The sequence below is a fragment of the Entelurus aequoreus genome, linkage group LG12 (assembly GCF_033978785.1).
Source record: "Entelurus aequoreus isolate RoL-2023_Sb linkage group LG12, RoL_Eaeq_v1.1, whole genome shotgun sequence".
NCBI classification, from domain to species: Eukaryota; Metazoa; Chordata; class Actinopteri; order Syngnathiformes; family Syngnathidae; genus Entelurus; species Entelurus aequoreus.
Genome location: NC_084742.1, coordinates 17,367,174 through 17,390,487, shown reverse-complemented (window position 1 = coordinate 17,390,487; position 23,314 = coordinate 17,367,174). Strand labels below are relative to the sequence as shown.

General features: G+C 39.8%; 1 protein-coding gene and 1 long non-coding RNA gene across 7 annotated transcripts in view; one reads left to right on the top strand and one right to left on the bottom strand.

Moving 5' to 3' along the window:
• The window catches only part of LOC133661604 (uncharacterized), a 39,238-nt gene extending 19,340 nt beyond the window's left edge, over positions 1–19,898 (top strand). For both annotated transcript variants that reach the window (XR_009827968.1, XR_009827967.1), the window contains 2 exons: positions 19,239–19,363; positions 19,436–19,898. This is a non-coding gene — a long non-coding RNA (uncharacterized LOC133661604). The remainder of the gene's footprint in view (positions 1–19,238; positions 19,364–19,435) is intronic.
• Positions 569–22,999, bottom strand: nrf1 (nuclear respiratory factor 1). Of its 5 annotated transcripts, XM_062064910.1 has the most exons (11): positions 22,880–22,997; positions 19,442–19,528; positions 19,233–19,377; positions 18,848–18,962; positions 18,646–18,772; positions 10,397–10,537; positions 8,305–8,463; positions 5,745–6,038; positions 5,512–5,669; positions 2,954–3,075; positions 572–1,853 (listed from the first exon to the last, which is right to left on the bottom strand). In XM_062064910.1, exons 1-11 carry the CDS (start codon positions 22,964–22,966, stop codon positions 1,693–1,695), a joined length of 1,596 nt encoding a protein of 531 aa, XP_061920894.1. In that variant the 5' UTR covers positions 22,967–22,997; the 3' UTR covers positions 572–1,692. The 5 variants fall into 5 exon arrangements, with proteins under 5 accessions (XP_061920892.1, XP_061920893.1, XP_061920890.1 ...); XM_062064908.1 differs by having other exon boundaries at positions 569–1,853; positions 5,512–6,038; positions 19,463–19,528; positions 22,880–22,999; XM_062064909.1 differs by lacking the exon at positions 22,880–22,997 and adding an exon at positions 19,594–22,820 and having other exon boundaries at positions 569–1,853; positions 5,512–6,038; positions 19,463–19,528.
• Between the last annotated feature and the right edge of the window lie 315 nt (positions 23,000–23,314).

Below are 23,314 nucleotides of genomic sequence, written 5' to 3'. Positions count from 1 at the left end.
TTTACATGTTTAAAAACCCGTCATTCATTCACACCTGGTGGTGGTAAGCTACTTTCGTAGCCACAGCTGCCCTGGGGTAGACTGACGGAAGCGTGGCTGCCAATTTGCGCCTACGGCCCCTCCGACCACCACCTATCATTCATTCAACATTCATTCACCGGTGTGAGCGGCACCGGGGGCAAGGGTGAAGTGTCCTGCCCAAGGACACAACGGCAGCGATTTTTTTTTTTTGGTAAGAGGCGGGGAGCGAACCTGCAACCCTCAGGTTTCTGACACGGGCGCTCTACCCACTACCCCATGCCGCCCCAATGCTGACATTCAGAATGCTGAGATGTTGTGCTGCATATGCTTACAAAATACGCCATACGGTTGAGACAAGGACACTGACAATTAGAGATGTCCGATAATGCCAGCCTGCCGGTTTTTTTTTATTATCGGTAACGTTTTTTTTAATTTTTTTATTAAATCAACATAAAAAACACAAGATACACTTACAATTAGTACACCAACCCAAAAAACCTCACTCCCCCATTTACACTCATTCACACAAAAGGGTTGTTTTGTTCTGTTATTAATATTCTTGTTCCTACATTATATATCAATATATAACAATACAGTCTGCAAGGGATACAGTCCGTAAGCACACATGATTATGCGTGCTGCTGGTCCACTAATAGTACTAACCTTTAACAGTTAATTTGACTCATTTTCATTAATTACTAGTTTCTATGTAACTGTTTTTATATTGTTTTACTTTCTTTTTTATTCAATAATTTTTTTTAAATTTATTTATCTTATTTTATTTTATTATTTTTTAAAAAAAGGACCTTATCTTCACCATACCTGGTTGTCCAAATTAGGCGTAATAATGTGTTAATTTCACAACTGTATATATAGCGGTATCGGTCGATATCGGTATCGGTTGATATCGGTATCGGTAATTAAGAGTTGGACAATATCGTAATAAAGCCATTATCGGACATCCCTACTGAAAATAGTTCATATGTCTATTAACAGCACATTTTTTGTTAATAAAGTAAATTGCATTAAAAATAACTGAGAATTAAGAAAGTTATGACACATGGATAATATTGTATTGCCTTAAATCGGAACATGGGCCCCCTCTAAGATGGCTGCCATGTAGGCACGTATCTTACGTTGGCTGATGTATTTTATTATTTATTATTATATATGAATGATGCAAGCAAATGACATCAATTTGTTGGAATAGCTGTTGTTACCCAATGTGACTTAGATGAATTATCTTAGTTTTTTTCATTTTATTATAACTTTAATGTTACATGTAAACAAAACATGACAAGTATTCCACACAGGGAATTACAATCTGTACAACACTCAGACAAGTGGATTGGTAACAATAAGAATGCTCAAAATACATTATGGATAGAAAGGCTAAAACGTGAAAATATTTTGTATTTTGGAGTCATAGTAAGCCCGCCTTTACTGCAAATAAGCAATTCATCGACATAAAAATAAAGACTTGCTGTACTTCCTGAGCACACATCAAAGAGCTGTAATTTGTCGTCATGGTGATGATGATTACAAGCACAAAGGAAAGGAGTGCAGGTTCAGCAGTTTTGGTTGGTTCAAAGTTAAAGAGGAAATAAATACCTAAACCCCAGGATGATGGCTGGAATTGAAAAGCGATTTGTACACAGTAAGAGGGGTGCATCACTGCTCCAGGGTCACAACCTCCACCGCCTGGCCGTTGAGCGTCACCGTGCTGTCGATGCGCGTCGCCACCGGCGCCATGGCAACCTGCACGGGCCGGTTGCCTTGCGCCAGGCTGGTCACCACTGTCTGGTACATGCTAACGGGGATCTGGACCAGACCTGGAAGAACATTCCCAGGGTTACTTTTATGTTTGGGCATGAAAATGGCCACCCCACAGCTGGGTGTGCCTGGAGGGGATTACCCCTGCTGTCGTGGGGTGGCGGGGGCTCCACCCTGCAAGCTGTCAGTGTCACAAGCAGGCATGTCATAAATGTAAAGTAGAAAAAGTCTTTGCTTTTGAATGGCTAATTGTGATTGATTAGTGACAGTGTGGAGGAGGGCTTATAGGCCACTCCACAACATGGTTGCTAAGAGGCTGGAAGTGTGTGTGTGTGCGTCCAATCACTTCAAAACCCTGCTCTCCACTCCAGTGATTAGCTAAGGTCAATTGCCCTTCTCGTCTTTGTCGTCAAACAGTTTTCGACTTTTAAACTTAAACTAAAGCAAGCTCTTATTTTTGTAAAAAACAAGATCAAAGTGCATGTGTTGAACCTTGAAAACATGAAGGTACGTCTAGCGACAGCTGGACCCCGTCGTGATGAAACATGCGCTCGTAATTGAGTGGATCAAAGCTCTTCAACCCCCGGGGAACCGGCGACGGCTTTACTCGGATTGATTGACTTGGCGCTGAGAGCTCATTTGTTGCATTGATCGATTGGACGCGTTGACGTTTACAAATAAGAACACAATAATAAATAAATTGTGGAATCATGTTCTTCAACTGCCAAGTCATCAAAAATACATTAAAATAAATGAGTGTGAAACAAAGTACTGTCAATATTAAACCATATACTTCAAGTAATACACTGTGTGTTATTATTATTATTATTAGTAATAGATCTATTACTCGAAATAAGTCATAACAGGAATGCCCTGCATGAAGGAGGTCATCATTACGGTCACGGTGCCAGCATAGCATAAGGAGAAGATGTGACGCCACAAGTTGCGTACCCAAAAACCTCGCCATCTGTTGCATCAGCACAGAGTAGATTAGCCTCGAGGATGCTAGCTTAAACTTTTGTCACGCTGCTTAGGAGTGTAATTGGGTTAGTGGCCATCGTTAAAATGTCACTGTCACAAATGTACTGCCACCCTGTCTTGTGGAAGACACATAAAGAGCACAAATGATAACATTGCAGTGATGAACATAAAAGTGTACCTGTTGCATCCTGAACGCCCGCTAGCGCACCGACAGCTGCCGCCGTCTCGGCCAGGACGATCTGACCCCCGCCTTGGAGGGTGGCCTCGGCCAGCGTTGCTACCGCATGGGCCGCCGCCTCACTGTTAGCGACAAATAGAGCACAATATGTCAAAACCCGTAGTAGACATTTCAAGTGTCAGCCCTTGTAAGGCTTACGTGTGCAGAATTGTAGACACTGTTTATGCGCCAAGTTATTAGGATGTGTGTGTTTGGGGGGGGTTGGTAAAAGTCTTAAGAGGCTTTTCCAGTCTGGACTTCTGAAGGTGGCAGGTGCTGCGGGGTCTAACAAAGCACTTTTATTAACCAGATCATGGCCGACCGAATTAGCTGGAGCCTCTTAGCACGCCGGCTACAGCTATGAACTAATGGGAGACTGAATGGAGAATGTTCCGGCAAAGTCAGGCGAGGATGGGTGGGGGAGTAAGGACTCAGGTGGGTGCAGGTAACAAGCCCCGCTGGGATAAAGCCACAGGTGAGATGTCGCTATGACGCCAAGAACGCAGCTGACATGTCAGCTTGTTAGCCTAGCAACGCAAAAAAACAGTCTTGCTGTCCAAAAGTTACCCGTACTTCACCGTATATTGATTACATTTTAGCATAATGTGAAAGTAAGGCCCAATTAGAGCATTTAAGACATTTTCAAGCATAAAAATGTCTAAAAGAAGTAAAAATATCAATACTACAGTAGTATTGGCCACTAGAGGAGACCAAACCAATCACAGCGCACTGTGTTGTGTATTGTGGCTACTGATTGGCTCAGACTCAGACAGCATTACTATATTGAATTAAAGGAGAGTAAAGGTGACTATGAGTGTTATTTCATATCTGAAGGGCACTAAAAAATTAAAAAATGTATTAAGAAGGTCGTAATCGTGCGTATGCTCTAGATATTAAAATATTTGATTTATAATTAACGATTCCTACTTTGCAGAAATTAATTTATTGTGGTCATGTCCTGAACCAATTACCGTATTTTTCGGACTATAGGTCGCACCGGCCGAAAATGCATAATAAAGAAGGAAAAAAACCTATATGAGTCGCACTGGAGTATAAGTCGCATTTTTTGGGGCAATTTTTTGATAAAACCCAACACCAAGAATAGACATTTGAAGGGCAATTTAAAATAAATAAAGAATAGTGAACAACAGGCTGAATAAGTGCACGTTATATGACGCATAAATAACCAACTGAGAACGTGCCTGGCAACGTTCCCTCTAAGGTGCGCGCCTGCGCAATTGCGCACTGCTCAAGCGTCCTCTGCGTACAGCAAATATATGCCGCGCACCAAATCAAATCCCATCTGAATTCTCAACAAAATAAACACATTTATTCTGTGTAATTTTGCAATGCAACTCTGAGTGACAACAAGCGGCCCGAACGGTGTTCGTCAACACCGTTCAATTATTGTAAGGTCTATCGAGATGCTTCGAGGACAGGAATTATATCGATCACTTTATTGAGCAAAACTGTTTATATTCGGCCATAACCACACCAAAAAGATGAGTAAAAAACTTCTATCTCGAAAAACTAGTCATTTTCTGCCATACAAACCAGGCCAAAACCAACTTGTCATCTGTCACCAACACGCACACCACTAACCCACTGGTGCGTTTATGGCCACACAAAAAGTCGGACAACTCAAACACCACACAAAGTTACACTATGACTCCTCAGTCATACGTGTGCTTATTCTACTGTCATTTATTATTAATGTTAATTTATTTATATTAATCATGGAATGCTGTTACTAGTGAAAGTTACAGGAATGCACACTTCATCCTATGCTTACATTTCATTGTGCAACATGAGGATGTTTAAGGGGAACTAAATGTGATCTCTGAAAGGGGTACAAATGATTTCCAAGGCAGGACCCATAGCTTATGAAAAACAAGATTTCTTTTATTTTCATTACAAGTGGGCCAAATCACTAATATTACAAAATAATCTCATGAAAATGACTCCTCTCATTTGAGTGTTATTATAAAAGATTGGTTTGAGAAAGGTGTGCTGCTGGTATTGCCACGTGTGATGTTGCTCACATGTGCTCCACTGAATGCTCAGGGAGTTTTTGTGTTTGCTCAGACACATGAACAATTAGAGCGAACATTGGTGCCTGGTATGTTAACGTAACATATTATGGTAAGAGTCATTCAAATAACTATAACATAGAACATGCTATACGTTTACCAAACAATCTGTCACTCCTAATCGTTAAATCCGATGAAATCTTATACGTCTAGTCTCTTACATGAATGAGCTAAATAATATTATTTGATATTTTACGGTAATGTGTTAATAATTTCACACATAAGTCGCTCCTGAGTATAAGTCGCACCCCCGGCCAAACTATGAAAAAAACTGCGACTTATAGTCCGAAAAATACGGTAACATGGACACTGCAAACTACATTTTAACCTCAAATTTGTATTATCACCACATAATAACAATGGATTAGATTTATAATAAATATAAGACGACATCCGACTTTCACGACAAATTATGTTATACCAACTGACCTGTTGAGCGCCATCGTGACGGTGGCTCCTGTTGGAATTTCGTGGCTGGCGGCGACGGCGGCCTCAGCCAGCGACGCCACCGCCTGCGTGGCCTCTGAGGCATGCGTGGTTTGGATAGTCATCTCGCCGCCTTGCAGGGTGGCCCAGTTCGACTCCACCTCGAAGAGACGGTAGGCGCTTTTTATCGGAACCTGTCTCCAAGAGTCCTTACAATGCGACTGCCGTGTTGTTACCTCGCCGTCCGCCACCGTGGAATAGTTGACGTGCAGCTCCGAGGCGTCGGCCAACGTTGCGACCGTGTGGCCCGTACCGACTTGGATGAGCGAGACTGTGCCGTCGGGGTTGTTGATGGTCTGCACCACCGTCTGTGTCGGCACCAGGTGGGCGATGCTCTGCGCGGTGGTTAGGTGGTGCTGGGTGGTTGTGGTGGTGATCTGCTGGTCCTCAAAGGCGTATAACAGATCCTCACGACCGTGCTGCTTGTAGCAATTTTTTACGATGGTCCGCAGCGCTTGCGTCCAAGACACCTTGAGGGGAACAGCAAATACATTCCATTGATCACTTTATTAGGTACACAGAAAGGTATATCCTACTAATGCTGTGACGCTTATTACTGTATTTTGGGACTATAAGGCGCACCTAAAATACTATAATTTTTTTCAAAAATCAACAGTGCGCCTTATAACCCGGTACGCCTAATGTACGGAATAATTGTGGTTGTGCTTACCGACCCTGAAGCTATTTTATTTGGTACATGGTGTAATGATAAGTGTGACCAGTAGATGGCAGTCACACATAAGAGATACCTGTAGACAAATTAAATGTTCCATTGAGAATATAGAACATTACACACAGCGCTGAAAAATCTGTCAAAATTTTTTTAGTACGACTTTGGTAAGCTATGAAGCCACATCGCTGGAATTCTTGGAGCAATACAGCTACCATAGTCAGACGTACTGTGCTTCAACATACAAGTATTATTATGGTGTGTGTATAGGACTGCAAAATTGCACCTATTAGCAGACATATTGTCTGGCGTTTTGTTTCGCAATATTATGCAAAACCAACTTTTCTTACCTTCTGGTGCCTGCAAATGTGTATTTGGGGTCTGCGTAAGTCCAGAAAATTTGCGTAAGTCCGCCATTGTAGTCTGTGCCGATACCGTAGTCGATAAGCTTCTTATTTTTCTTAACCTTCTTGTTATGGGGCATTCATTATCCCCTGTTGCCATTTCTAATATAAAGTAGCGTAAAGTTCTAATTTATATCTCGCTATGGAAGCGCTAAAAACTACCGGCATAGTGGGTCCTTGCATGCTACACCGGTGCAACAAAGATGACAAGAAGAAGACGCTGTCGAAGTGGTGCCACGTAAATAAGACCGGCTACAAAATGGCGCATCCTGAAACAAAGGTCAGAAAGCGACTTGGAGATGGTCTGTAAAACATAATCTATGCAACATTTTGACTAAAGAACCACCATTACATGTTATGTAGACCACAAGGAAGTGTATTAAATTGCCTAAATAGAGCCGCTCATCGGCAGTTCGCCTTATAATCCGGTGCGCTCTGTAGTCCGGAAAATGGGGTAGTATCAAATTGGAATAAAAAGATAATACTAAAGCTTCTTTTCATCGGTTTAAATAATTGGTGATATTTTTATTGATTTAATGGCATTTGTATAACATGTACATATCTAATGAGCAATTTAAATATTTCCTCCTGTTTTTTAATTATTTATGGCATTTTCCTTAGTAATCATAAAATAAAAAATAAATGTACTTAATGACATATATTTATAATATAACCGATTTATATATTTTGTGAACAATTTTAGTATTAGCTGATTTTTTAAAACATTTTATCCATCCATTTTCTACCGCTTGTCCCTTTCAGGGCAGCAGGAGGTGCTGGAGCCTATCTCAGCTGCATTCGGGCGGAAGGCAGGGTACACCCTGGACAAGTCGCCACCTCATCGCAGGGTCAACACAGATAGACAGACAACGTTCACACTCACATTCACAGGTATTTTAAAAATAAAATGTATTTAATGACCAATATATTTATATAAAAAACAATATTTATGTTTCCTGCTATTTCTAATGATTTCAGTATGTTTCTCCAAGGTTTATATAATAATGAAAAATAAATGCTATTTTGTGGCCAAATATTGTTATTATGATCAATTTATATAAGTACAATTTATTTTGCTGATCTTTTAAAAATATTTTAGGGTATTTTGACTGATTTTATGACATTTTTATTCAACAAATAAACGTATTTTATTTTCGTAATTTAAATGTATTTGACCAAAATAAAGTTGGTATGACATAAATTTATCCAACCATCCATTTTCTACCGATTGTATTGTGACCAATTTATATATTTTGCTTCCAATTTATATAAGCATTAATGAATTTATTTTTTTGTAACGATTCTTAATTGATTAAAAAAATCAAAAGTCGATATAAAAAAATAATACAAATAAAAACCTTTTAAAAAAATGTGTCCTGTTATCATATAAACATATTGGTCATTATATTTTTTAAATTAAATTTTATTAATAGTTTCATAGTATTTCGATTGATTTTATTGTTTTCCTTTGTGTATAAAATACAAGTAAAAAGTTTCTCTTTTTGTAGTCAAAATAAAATAGATTTAATGGCTAATATTTTTAAATGATAACCAACCATGTTTTGTTTTTTTAAATTCAAATTCGTATGCCATTATTGTGGCGTTTCATTCTTTTGTGTAAAAGTGATGGGACACAGAGTTGTTGCTGTCACATGACCTCACCCTCTGTTTCTGCTCCTCGGAGCGCACGTCACTGCGCACGTTGGCCCAGGGGATATCTTCGGGCCACCACATGGGCTTGCAGCTCTCCTTGCCCCAGCCGGGCTTGCCCCGGCCCGTCGAGTATTTCAGCATCTCCGGGATAAAGGCTCTGAGCTGGGCCTGTGATGGAGCGTAAGAAGATGAGGATGACGCCCTTGGAGCGTAAGAAGATGAGGATGACGCCCTTGAAGTGCGTATTGATCGTGAACGTGCTGCTAAAGCAGTCAGAGCCTTCAAATAGCAGCTCTAAAAAGAGCCTGATCTATGAGCGTGGCACCAGACCAACATGTCAGACAGACCTTGGCGGCCAAGTGTAAAGCTTTTAAAGTGCGGGAAAACTTCAAGCCTCTTTATTGGAGCTTGTTAACGCAAACAACAACAAAAAACCCTGACAAAATATAGACGCTGATTGCTATGCTTTGCAGCGAAGAGACGAGCACTCAAACACTAATTATCGTCGCCTCTTGTTTCGTTGCTTGGGGAGTGGAGGGGCCAACCTGTTATGCAAAAGAAAAACACAAATTTTCCTACCTATAGGTAGCTGAAATCAAACCATTGAGGCATTGCGGGGATATTTATAAAGCAATCTTGCCTTCCTTTATACGTCCTCCAAACGAGCCGCTTGGAATTTGCCCTATTTGTGACGTTTTTACCAGGTGCGACATCAGCGGATTATCAATATACTGTATAGTAGAGGTTTACCCAAAGAGCTTAGTGCCAGTCTGCCATTGTAGTCAATAAGTTCCTTTTTTTCTCTATCCTCTTGTTGTGGGGCAGACTGGCTTGCACATCCACATGCATCCGCCACTGTTGCCATTTTTAATTCAAAGTTGAATTTGTATATGACAGTAGACTGCATATGGAAGCGTTAAAAACCACAACATGGCTGATGGGAAGAAATTGCAGTCGAAGTGGATGCACTAAATAAGACAACCAACAAAACTGCGCATCCCGAGGAGACTGTCAGAAAGCGGCTTGAAGATGGTCTGTAAACATAATCTATGCAACATTTTTACCAAAGAACCACCTGTTCTTTGGTAAGTGTGGTCTACATAACTACATGTTATGTTGACCACAAGGAAGTGTTTTACATGTAGAATAACTCATAATATGACCACTTTAATAAGGACTCGCCCATAATATCAGGTTCTTACTTATTTTTTCAAAGCATTGCTTTTCTTAATTACTCTAATGTTGAGTTATTTTTTGTATGAAGATATGCACAATCTGCTACATTTTTACATAAAGGGGTTCATCAATTTAAGCCTCACATGACCATCATTGTCATCACTTCCTGGCAGGATGTAAGTAACTAATACACATTTTTGGTACAATGTAAAGCACTTTTTGTAACATGGCTTCTCTCCATTACGCCAATATGGCTTGTGTGGACATTGCTGAGCGTACAAATGCACAGTTTCGGGGCCCTGGTAAGCCGTTAGCTGTCATGTCATCACTTCCTGCCAGACTGGGTTGGGGGCGGTGCTTAGCATATGGCATCATCGCACCCTCCTGCCACATGTTCTTCCATTAGCTGTCCCGATACTTTTGTTAAGAGCCAGATGGCCTAATTACAGTTGCAGCGAGTTAAGTGGCACGTCCTTCCCAGCAACCCCACCCAGCCTAATCCTCAGCGTTTAGCGGAGCTTCGCTGATGTTGGCCCTACCTAACATGGCTGTAGTTGTGTGTGATGGCAATTATAGGCTCACCTGCTGCAGATGCTCCACATACTAGCCCTTCCCCTCTGTGAGCCAACACAGTCTCACAGAAAAACAAGCCTGGTCCCCCGGCGAACACGCCACGCTGACGGCAGTAAACAAGCTAGCATCCCGTGGGAGCGTGTGGCGAGAAAGCGACCTGCTATGTAGCGCTTTATCTCAGAGGTCATGTGTTTACCGTATTAACAAGTTAAGAGAAAAACCTCTGAACTGAAGAATGCGCAATGCTTGGATGTCACCTGGCGCCCTCTGCTGGTTAAGATATCTTACTACATGTGCCAGCGACTTAACGGTCTAAATCAAGCATGCGCTTGAAAGTCTGTGTGAGGCTCACCTGTGTCATCTTGTCCACAGAGACAGGGATGCCATCAATGGTGAGGGGGGGCAGCTCGGAGGCCAAATCTCCCCCGGGGGGGGCATGCTCCGCCAGGGCGTTCTCCAGGTCCTCCAGCATCATGCCTTTGTACTTCCTCACCTGGAGGAAAATCACCAAAAAGAAATTAAAATCACATGTAGCGCTGTATAACGTAGGAGTGCTAGGGATGGAACACTTCACAAAATCCAACAGTGGGATCTTATTACGGTTTTGTGACATTGTTTTCAATTTAGTATAAATTGTTGTTGTTTTTAAGTATACCAAATCAGTTGTGGTTCTAACAAAAATATCTTAAAAATAAAACCAAAAAATGGATCTTCAAGCTCCGACCCCTGATTTAGTGTCAACAAAAAATTTAAGAGTACAATCTTTATAAGACATTATGCCATCAACATAAAGTGAAGCCCAAACTTTATCAGCAATACTTTTCTTTGTTAAAATCACAACGTAAAAGTATGTTAATTAAAGGCCTACTGAAATGAATTTGTATTTATTTAAACGGGGATAGCAGATCCATTCTATGTGTCATACTTGATCATATCGTGATATTGCCATATTTTTGCTGAAAGGATTTAGTAGAGAACATCGACAATAAAGTTCGCAACTTTTGGTCGCTGATAAAAAAAGCCTTGCCTGTACCGGAAGTAGCGTGACGTCGCAGGTTGAAGGGCTCCTCACATTTCCCCATTGTTTACACCAGCAGCGAGAGCGATTCGGACAGAGAAAGCGACGATTACCCCATTAATTTGAGCGAGGATGAAAGATTTGTGGATGAGGTACGTGAGAGTGAAGGACTAGAGTGCAGTGCAGGGCGTATCTTTTTTCGCTTTGACCGTAACTTAGGTAAAAGGGCTCATTGGATTCCACACTTTCTCCTTTTTCTATTGTGGATCACAGATTTGTATTTTAAACCACCTCGGATACTATATCCTCTTGAAAATGAAAGTCGAGAACGCGAAATGGACATTCACAGTGACTTTTATCTCCACGACAATACATCGGTGAAGCACTTTAGCTACGGAGCTAACGTGATAGCATCGTGCTTAAATGCAGATAGAAACAAAAGAAATAAGCCCCTGACTGGAAGGATAGACAGAAGATCAACAATACTACTATCAGGAGACACCGAACCAAACACTGGACCTGTAACCACACGGTCTGTGCCGCCTGTCGAAGCCTAGCAATGCTGTTGCTAACGACGCCATTGAAGCTAACTTAGCTACGGGACCTCGTCAGAGCTATGATAAAAACATTAGCGCTCCACCTACGTCAGCCGTCATCTGCTCATCAACACCCGTGCTCACCTGCGTTCCAGCGATCGACGGCGCGACGAAGGACTTCACCCGATCATCGATGCGGTCGGCGGCTAGCGTCGGATAGCGCGTCTGCTATCCAAGTCAAAGTCCTCCTGGTTGTGTTGCTGCAGCCAGCCGCTAATACACCGATCCCACCTACAGCTTTCTTCTTTGCAGTCTCCATTGTTCATTAAACTAATTGCAAAAGATTCACCAACACAGATGTCCAGAATACTGTGGAATTTTGCGATGAAAACAGAGCTGTTTGTATTGTGATACAATGTGTCCGAATACTTCCGCTTCAACCATCGACGTCACGCGCAAACGTCATCATACATAGACGTTTTCAACCGGAAGTTTCCCGGGAAATTTAAAATTGCACTTTATAAGTTAACCCGGCCGTATTGGCATTTGTTGCAATGTTAAGATTTCATCATTGATATATAAACTATCAGACTGCGTGGTTGGTAGTAGTGGGTTTCAGTAGGCCTTTAAATGCAAAAATCCTTACATTAATTGGTGCAATACATCATTGAACAATTTTGAGCAGTATTTTAAAGGGCTCATATTATGATAATTTGCTACATTTAAAACACTTCCTTGTGGTCTACATAACACGTAATGGTGATTATTTGGTCAAAATGTTGCTTATATTATATTTTACAGACCATCTTCAACCTGCTTTCTTACAGTCTCTTCAGAATGCGCCGTTTTGTGGGTGGTCTTATTTACGTGGCTCCACTTTGACAGCGTCTTCTCTTTGTCATTTTCTATATCGGGTCTATAGATACCAGTGGCGTGCAGTCACAAGAGGCAGGGGAGGCACGGCCTCACCTGCCATTAAGGCTGAAACGACGCGTCGACGTAGTCGACGTCATCGACGTCATCGGTTACGTAAATACGTCGACGCCGTTTTTGTGCGTCGACGCGTCGCATAATGACGTCACACTACCGTCATGGCGAAGCGCAAAGCACACGATCAAAGAAGACGATGCGAGCAGTGCGAGTGAGGGGGGAAAAGCATGCCAAAAGTGGTCAAAAGTGTGGGAGTATTTCAATAAACGGCCTAATAATGTTGTTGTATGCACACTGTGTCGAGCGGAAATGGCCTATCACAGCAGCACAACGGCTATGAACGAACATTTGAAAAGAAAACCATCAACTAGTCAATCGTCCGCGCGAGCATACGTTGTCATCATTACACAAAAACATGAATGTGTCATTTGTATCTGCTAGTGGTGTAACGGTACGTGTTTTGTATTGAACCGTTTCGGTACGGGGCTTTCGGTTCGGTACGGGGGTGTACCGAACGAGTTTCTAAGATAAAGCTAAAGTCTTAACAAGCTGCTTTGCTCCGTCTGCCTCTGTCTCAGCACGCAGCATTGTCCCGCCCACACAACCATCTGATTGGTACACACGCAGCATTGTCCCGCCCACACAACCATCTGATTGGTACACACGAAGCATTATCAGCCAATCAGCAGTGCGTATTCAGAGCGCATGTAGTCAGCGCTTCAGCGTGGAGCAGATAGGTGTTTAGCAGGTGAGCATCAGGCAGCGGACTCTCCCCAAATGATAATAAACACCTCCCAGTCAACTACTAGTAACATCACTATGAGCCCGTTGACCTTCTAGAAACTTAAACTGCAGCTCAGCTCGCTCGCAATCCTGGCTTGAGGTGAAGGCTAATTAGCTCTCAGTTCCAGCCACATCGACCCCTTCTGAGCGCCTATTTTCAGCTGCTGGGAATATTGTAAACAAGAAAAGAACCAAAGCAAGTAGACATGCTAACCCTTCTTCATTACAACTGTTAGTCACTCACTGGAATGAGTAGAATTGGTTATTGTGTACTGTGTTGGACTGGATGTTTATTTTGCACATTTTAAAAGCAATACTTAATGTTTACAGTGCTCCAGAATATTTAGATTGGCACTTTTTTGTATTGAATGTTTATCTTTATTTTTGCACATTTTAGCAAATAAGCAATACTTTAACTTTTGTTGAAATGTTTACACTGTTACAGAATATTTCGTTTTGCACTTTTTTGTATTGGATGTTTATCTTTATTTTTGCACATTTTAAAGCAAAATAAGCAATACTTTTACTTTTGAAATGCTTATACTATTGCAGAATATTAAGATTTGCACTGGATGTTGACTTTTATATTTGCACATTAAAAAGCAAATAAGCTACTTTTAATTTTGTTAAATGTTAAAAGTTTTAAATGTTTACATTGTTACAGAATATTTAGTCATGTTGTTGTCAATGTTGACTGAGTGGCCATACTTCTTTTTTTTTTGTAAATAAAAGCCATGCCTTTTGAAAAAACGGGCCTACATTTATTTTTTCATCTTCATTTTGAATAAAAAAATAATCGGCAAAAGGAAAAAATAATCTATAGATTAATCGAAAAAATAATCTATAGATTAACCGATTAATCGAAAAAATAATCTATAGATTAATCGATAGAAAAATAATCGTTAGCTGCAGCCTTACCTGCCATCATGGAAAGAAAAAAATGTTTAAAAAAAAAAATGTAAAAATTAAATTGTTATGTGTATCCAGTGATTATACTTTCTTTCTTTCTTTCTTTTAGTTTATTTCGAACATGAACACGTTTACATCATAATACATCACACAATACTAAAGTTATTTTCCATTTAACTTAACCAGTTTTAGATTATTTTTATTTTTATTTTCACATTTGCCGTTCAAATACTGAGAAGAGACGGTGCGGTGATCAGCAGCCAGTTGAGGCACGTCACTGCGTTGTGCCTCAACATGGATTGTGCGCAATGACTCGGCTAACTGCTGGCCTGCTGTGCAGTGAGACTGTATTGCTATATGAATTATATTATACATTTCCATAGTTTAGTTAGCTGAGGTATATAATGTACAATGTATTTTGTCAACAACTGAATGTGTGTAAAGTGCTGAGCATTCATAAAACTGCTACTAAGACACACTGTGTGAGGCTCGTCTCATAACCCCGCCTCCTGGTGCCAAGCACCTCCGCCACAGAATGCACCGCCCGACGGGAGCGCCGCGGCCACACCAACCAAAGCCCACACCCAAACCCTCCACGTGCAAGACCGAATCCACCCAAAAAAAGTCACTTAACAAGAAGCCAAAAAGTGCAAAAACAACAATGCTCGCGCTGCAGGAGCCGCGAACGACCGCAGGGACACAACATTAGGTATACCTGCACTGCAGGTTCATATGTTTGTAAATCTGACTGTGATGATGCAGTCGTGCCTCACCAGACATGAACCTCGCCGCACGCCACTGATAGATACAGTATATGTAAGTTATAACTACAGATGTCCGATAATGGCTTTTTTGCCGATATCCGATATTGTCCAACTCTTAATTACCGATTCCGATATCAACCGATACCGATATATACAGTCGTGGAATTAACATATTATTATGCCTAATTTTGTTGTGATGCCCCGCTGGATGCATTAAACAATGTAACAAAGTTTTCCAAAATAAATCAACTCAAGTTATGGGAAAAAATACCAACATGGCACTGCCATATTTATTATTGAAGTCACAAAGTGCATTATTTTTTTTAACATGCCTCAAAACAGCAGAGTGGAATTTGGGACATGCTCTCCCTAAGAGAGCATGGGGAGGTTGAGGTGGGCGGGGTTGAGGTGAGGAGGGGGTGTAGGGGGTGGCGGGGGGTGTATATTGTAGCGTCCCGGAAGAGTTAGTGCTGCAAGGGGTTCTGGGTATTTGTTCTGTTGTGTTTATGTTGTGTTATGGTGCGGATGTCCTCCCGAAATGTGTTTGTCATTCTTGTTTGGTAAATAGCATTTATCGGCCGATAATATCGGCAGCCCGATATTATCGGACATCTCTAGTTATAATTATATGCTACTTTGTATTAGAAATAGATAGATAGTACTTTATTGATTCCTTCAGGAGAGTGGCAAGCGTAGGATGAATTTGCATGTATGAGTCTGTACCACAGCAAGAGGATAGAGAAAAAGAAGGAACTTATTGACTACAACGTTGGACTACGATGGTGAACTCGCGCAAAGCTCTCCAGGTAAAACTTTACCATATATGGAGATATCCGCTGTCAGCAATTGGAAAAACGTCACAAATTGTGCAAATTTCAAACGGCTCGTTTGAGTTTGAGTTTATTTCGAACATGCAAGCATACAACATGATACATCACAATTTCCAGTTTCTCTTTTCAACATGTTCGAAAAGGAGTAGGAAGAAGCAGAGCTTATTTAATCCTACCCCTTTTCTTTTACATAACAGTTGCTAAACTTTTTTGTTCACTTCCTGTTCTCAATTTATTCACAATGTACTCCATAAGTAATCACAATCAAAATAAATAGATAAATAATAATTGGTGAAGTAAGATACATTTCATATGATGAGATAAGTAAGATTATTTTGAGAGTGAAAGAATGGATGAATTAAATAAATTCAGAATGTTTATCATGGTTCTTCTTCTTTGTACTTTGTAAACACTTTAAGTTTGAAGAGTTTCTTGAAGTGGATCATATTAGTACATTGTTTGATTGCTTTGCTTAATCCATTCCATAATTGAATTCCACATACTGATATACTGAAGGTCTTAAGTGTTGTACGTGCGTACAAATGTTTTAAATTATATTTTTCTCTAAGGTTATATTTCTCCTCTTTTTTTGAGAAGAATTGTTGTATATTCTTGGGTAGCAGGTTATAGTTTGCTTTGTGTATAATTTTAGCTGTTTGCAAATTCACTATATCGTGGAATTTCAGTATCTTTGACTCAATAAATAAAGGATTTGTATGTTCTCTATATCCAACATTATGTATTATTCTAACTGATCTTTTTTGTAACACAGTTAATGAATGAAGTGTACTTTTGTAATTATTTCCCCATATTTCTACACAGTAACTCAGATATGGTAACACTAGTGAGCAGTAGAGAATATGAAGTGATTTCTTGTCTAGAACATGTTTTGCTTTATTCATTATTGACGTGTTTCTTGCTACTTTATGTTGTATATTTTTTACATTAGATTTCCAGTTCAATTTATCATCAATCATTATACCTAGAAATTTGGTTTCATTTACTCTTTCAATTACTTTTCCGTCTATTTGTATTTGTGTTTGACTTTCTCTTCTACTGTTACCAAATAGCATTATTTTAGTTTTACTGAGATTCAACGATAGTCTGTTTTTATCAAACCATCTTTTTAATTTGTTAATTTCTTCTGTTATTGTTTGTATTATCTCCTGTGTGTTCTCTCCTGAACAAAACGCTGTTGTATCATCCGCAAATAAAACTAACTTTAAATCTTTTGTAACTTTACAAATGTCATTTATATAGAGATTGAATAATTTAGGTCCTAGTATTGATCCCTGAGGTACACCACAGGATATATTTAACGTTGTAGACGTGTGTTCGCCTAGCTTCACGTATTGTTTCCTGTTCGTTAGATAACTTCTTATCCAGTTTAAGACTAACCCTCTGATGCCATATCGTTCTAGTTTTTTGATTAAAATATTGTGATTAATTGTGTCAAATGCTTTAGTTAGATCCATGAACACTTCTGCCGCACATTTTTTACTATCTATTGCATTGGTAATTTCTTCTGTAATTTCAATTAAAGCCATTGAAGTTGAAACATTAGCTCTGTATCCATATTGGTTCTCTTCGAGTATTCTCTTCGTTTGGAGGAAGTATGAAAGAAGGCAGGATTGTTCATAACGGCGGGACGGCGTGGCGAAGTTGGTAGAGTGGCTGTGCCAGCAATCGGAGTGTTGCTGGTTACTGGGGTTCAATTCCCACCTTCTACCTTCCTAGTCACGTCCGTTGTGTCCTTGGGCAAGACACTTCACCCTTTGCCTCTGATGGCTGCTGGTTAGCGCCTTGCATGGCAGCTCCCGCAATCAGTGTGTGAATGTGTGTGTGAATGTGTGTGTGAATGGGTAAATGTGGAAATACTGTCAAAGCGCTTTGAGTACCTTGAAGGTAGAAAAGCGCTATACAAGTATAACCCATTTATCATTTATAAATATTTCCGCATTGCCTTCATGGTTTAATTTCACATTTTCGAGTCTTATGCCAATCCCAATTACAAAAAACAGGTACATTAGATAAGAAAAGTTGGTTTTGCGTAATAGGTCTCCTTTAAGTCAAAGCATAATAATTTTGGAACATAGATGTACCAACGAGTGCTTTAAGTAGAAAGTACTTATGTAAACCAGTTTTTTTGAAACCTTGATTGTGTTGGAGCAGTCGGACAGGATGTTTTGCACTGTTGTGAAGACTAGAAGTGTGCTTCTGTTTTTATGAGCGTTTGATGACTGCTATGTTTTTGAGTGGAGATGCCTTGAAGCTGTGTAGCCTCTCAGGTTATGACTGTTTTTCTGTTTGTACATTGATCTAGCATTAGCTTTGTAGTTTGTTCACAGTTTGTCTTGCTGTCTCGACATTGTTTAGTTAAGGAGGGGAGGTTGAAAGTTTCAAAGACAATTGAGCGGTCCCAGACACGATAACAACATTTCCGTAACATTCATGTAATTTTTTGTAGATTGCGTTTATAATGCTTGGATTTTTAACTAACATCAAATCCAGCTCACGTTCCGTCCATAAAATATGCGTGGTGGTCAAGCTAGCTTTGTTCTCAATGGATACTAGGCGCCATTTAGCCTTTTTGGAAGAAAAAAGTAACACACAGAAAAAACATATAATTCGAGCAACACAGATGCTTTGTAACGTGTCAGGTCAATCGAACTGTTTTTTCCCCCCACAATGCATTCCATCGCTTATGGGTACCCAAACAAAAAGATATGACAATAGTGTTACATTACTATGAAGTATGTAGCACACCCCACTTTTATTTTCTTTTTAAAAACAAGAAGCTCAGAGGGCTCAAAAAGGTGTCAGGCACTCACCACATTCTCCAGAGGAGCAGCACCAAACACCTTGAAGACTGGGTTGGGCTTGGATGGCGAGACGCACAACACGATGGCCTGCTGACCCACTCGGGTAGTGTACTCGTCCAGTGTGGCCCTCAGCTTTCTGTTCAAACAAACATCAAATATTCTCATTCCTAAAATTTAAACTGCAAATTATTATTTTGTGCTTGCTTCTTACCTGAGGAGGCGTGTCTGCTGCCTCTTGCGGATGGAAGGGTTGGATTCAAAGATGTGAGGCCTCTTCCTTTTCTTGCCAGTTGCTACGGCAGCAGCTGCAGCCATGCCGACGGGACCTAAATGGAGTTTATTATATCGATTAACCCTTCAATTGTAAAAAAATAAATAAATATGTAAACAATGATTTATTTAAAAAAAAAAGAGGCAGAGTGGCTGATATAAATGCACTAGCTCCATCTTCTGGCCACTTGCAGAAGCGACACTAGCTTTAAATGGAGTTTAAATGCAAGACTATATAATCCCATACTTGTTGTTTTGCTGATATCGGGCCGATATCCGACATCAGTATCGGACCGGGAAACCCCGAGTAAAAATATAATTCTAACCTGCAGCTGCAAGGTGGGCGGTCACCTCATCGTTCCCGGCCGAGTTGAGGATGTCCGTGTCGTCGTAGGGGTCATCGTCAGGCGAGGAAGTGGAGTCCTCATCTGCGCTCATCATGGATGTGTCGCCAAAGGTGGTCACATGCACCTACAAGCAGGTAGGAGTGAGATAGTTGACTCAATAGGTCATTTTATTCTTGTTGCAGATAAACCTGTTGGCTGACGGCGCTGGCCTCAATGGTGGTCATGTGCTCTGCCTGGTGAACAGCGTGATCCTCCATGACGGCTGGATACAACGACTGGCGAAACATAAGACGCATGTCATAATGTAAGGAGACAGATCAAATCAATTTCATGTGCTTACAGTGTGGATCATGTGTGTACAGTTAGATGCAGGCATCACTGGAGACTTTAAATCCAACAAATAAAGTGGACTCACACTGTACATTACAATTGGATTTATTGTACCTTGTAAATAGGCCTGGGCCTAAAATTTCTATCTCTGATTTTTTTCACAAAAAATTTAATTTACGATTTTTTTCCTCTACTTTTTAAACATCTCAATAGCTGCAATTTTACATTTAAATAAACCATTGAATACAAATTGCATAAATAATTCAAAACCAGCTGTTTGTTTATTTTATCAAAAACTAGTAGATTGAAATAACACTGCATCTTACTTTTAGCAAAATTATATTTTGAATAATGATGTTCTTTTTAAACCAGTCAAAATGTTTACTTTTTATTGAATAATTTTAATAGAACTAAATTAAGAGCTTCCTGTGGGAAGCAATACTTCTGTGTTGAATAAAATACTTCTGTTCACAAAAATGTAGCATTTCACATTGCATGCAAATAAATAATTATCTCCAACAGATTAATAAAGTGAAAACATAAAACTGCTGTCTTGAATAAAATACTTCTGTAAATAAAAATGTTGTATTGAACATGCTATGCAAAAAAATAATCAAGTAAAACATTGAGAAGACTTAAGTGTAAAAACGCAGGCTTTTTCATTCACACATCTTGGCCTTGTGCAGAGCAACTGCTTTAGTGGTCGTTCTCCACTGTGCTTCTTTCTGATCATACATGGTATGATCACACAGTAGGCTGATTTTTAGCCCGTAGTTTGTTTGTTTTTGCCGTCTTGTAAACAGTTGTATTTCCCGCACTCGACTGGAGACTTCAGTTTCTAATGCAGGAATAAGTTCGTTGTGCTGCTACGTTTTTTAAATATATTTTGCAGTGTGCAGTCATTTCTTCCACACCAGTTGCAGCAAAACCAAAGTACTGACAACATTTTTCTTTTCTTTGGAACAAACGTCTCGCTCTCGTTAGCTTTAGCCATATTTTGCCACAGTAGGTGTGCCGTGAAGTAAGTAAGTTGATGGCGCAAGCTGCGGAAGCTTTTGAGGGGCAAAAAGTATGGAGAAAAAGAATCATTTTTAAATAGTGTGCAACAAAAAACTGGAATAGATCGATAACATCAATATATCCCCCAGGCTTACTTGTAAACATCACTGCTTGTACTGTACCTTTTTCTTTAACATGCTCATGTTAGTACATTACTCAATATGTTCCATCATTTGTACTTTTTTAGACATGCATCCATTCATTTTCTACCACTTGTCCCTTTCAGGATCGCGGGGGGTGCTGGAGCCTATGTCATACAGATACATGAAATTTGAATGTTCCCTGTTGTTGGCTTAGTATACTATGATATTAACCATTTGAATTTAAATAATTTTGTGTTTTGTCGTGTTTTCTGTAACTGGATATCATGCATTATGCTTAGTTACCGTATTTTTCGGACTATAAGTCACAGTTTTTTTCATAGTTTGGCCGGGCTCCAGTGCAACTTATATAGTTTTTTTTTCTTTCTTTATTATGCATTTTCGGCAGGTGCGACTTATACTCCGAAAAATACGGTACTTGTTTTTGCAATACGGTTAGTGAATAAAGTGTACTTTTTTTAATATTGCCCCTATATAATATATCTGTAGATATATTATTCTGTACACATATTATGTATATATTCGTATATATGTTAGATTTTTTAATCGCTATATTAGTCTATTTATACCTGCATTGTCCTTTCCATCCTTGTAACTGAGCTACTGTGTTGAACAATTTCCCTTGTGGATCATTAAAGTTTGTCTAAGTCTAATATCCCCCCACACAATAACTTTCATCATAATCTTAATATTGTTCACAAGATTTTGCTCAGGAGTGTACATGTACAAGTGGGGGAAAAAAACACACCAAAAACACATGTCAATCACAAGTAGGCTTTTTACAGCTGGAATGTACGTTGCAGCTATTGAGATGTTTCTATTTACAGGTGGATGGATCCAAATATCAATACTTGGGTTTTATCTGTATTGGATTTATACTAGTGTGATGAGAATATTGGTGTGTTTTGTTCAAATATAATTGACTCATAGGACAATGAAGGACTTTGGGGGCAAAACGGCAAAGGATTTGAATTGGATTGAATATTAATTTTTGTACATATTTTGCGCTATTGAGGTATTTTTTGCTCAAACATTTGTATGTTATATATACTATTTAATTTAAGACTTGGCTTTTTTTGGAAAAAAAGTTCCCTAAGCCAACATATAATACAGCTGAAGGAGAAGGCACAACCGGGACATAAGCCGATGAAGGATTGTTGTTTACAACTTCTCCCAGACTATTAAAAAATATGCTACTAATATTCACCAACACAAGGTATAAAAGATTTTCCTGTTTTTTAATGTAACAACATGGTTGTTAACGTTGTGGACTACACTAAAGGCAAAGGGACATTTATGTGAGTGCATGCATTGACAGTTAAGCTGGCTGCTTTTGATTGATTGATTGATTGAAACTTTTATTAGTAGATTGCACAGTGAAGTACATATTCCGTACAATTGACCACTAAATGGTAACACCCGAATAAGTTTTTCAACTTGTTTAAGTCGGGGTCCACTTAAATTGATTCATGATGCAGATATATACTATCTAGCTGTTGTGTTGTTTGGATAATAAATAGATTGGTGTTTACTTTAGCAACTAGCTATATTAACCACTAAAGCCTTTCTCAATCTAAAATCTTGTTTAAAAGTTTTTGTTCCCCCTCAAACTTAGTCGCATTTTAGCGCGTCAATGGGTGGCAGTAACGTACTGTACTCGCCGGTTAGCTGTTTACTGCTAGGCTATGCTAATTATGCTAGCCATCTTCTTACATTTTAGCTTACCGGCTAACTTGCTAACCTTTTTGGCGGTTCCAGCCGTTAAGTTTCATTAAATGCACGGATTTAACGCGGTAATACATTTGTTATTGCACTGTGATAATCGCACGTTAAACGGTTAGAGAATGTATGCTATCGTAACCGGGGAGGTAAGCGTGAAAACATGATGATAATAACGCAATAAAAGCTGCCGCCAGGACAGGCTTGGCGGCCCTGTTGCCGCCTATCTTGTCGTTTTTCAGCTAGTTTGTCCTGCAATAAGACGTCAATGCAATGGAAGCAACGCAGCATTCACAACACGGCTCGCTGTCAACGTGCAAAGACGAGAGCATCTTTTCAGTCGCAAACGCTGCCGGGTTGCATGATGCGGCTGCGCCAGGGCTGAAATAGCTGGAGATTGCGCGGTAGGGTCCTTACCTCAGAGCGGCTGCGCTGCTTCGGGCCTGCGCGGAGCTGACAACAATGGAGGACAACACGGTCAGGGTGAGTTACACTGTGATGCATTCAAGGACTGCTACCAGGCTGCTACAATTCAATCACGCCGTGTATATGGATTACATTTTACCACGCAAAAAAATCACAGTGGAACAATACTATCATTTTGGGGTGAATATAGTTACATTTTCAATATTTTGGATCAATTTACCGTAAAATGTGCAACTATAAAGTGTTTGTTGCAAATATATCCTCTATTGGTTCCCTAATTTCCGATCGTCGAGGAAGGCAACATTTTATTGAACGCACGAGTGATGCGTTCATGTGCTGCCAACACCGTATATTTGGCTTACATTTCCCTTATAAAAACAGACAAACAAACAAAACGCAATACAACTATGGAATATTAAAAAATAA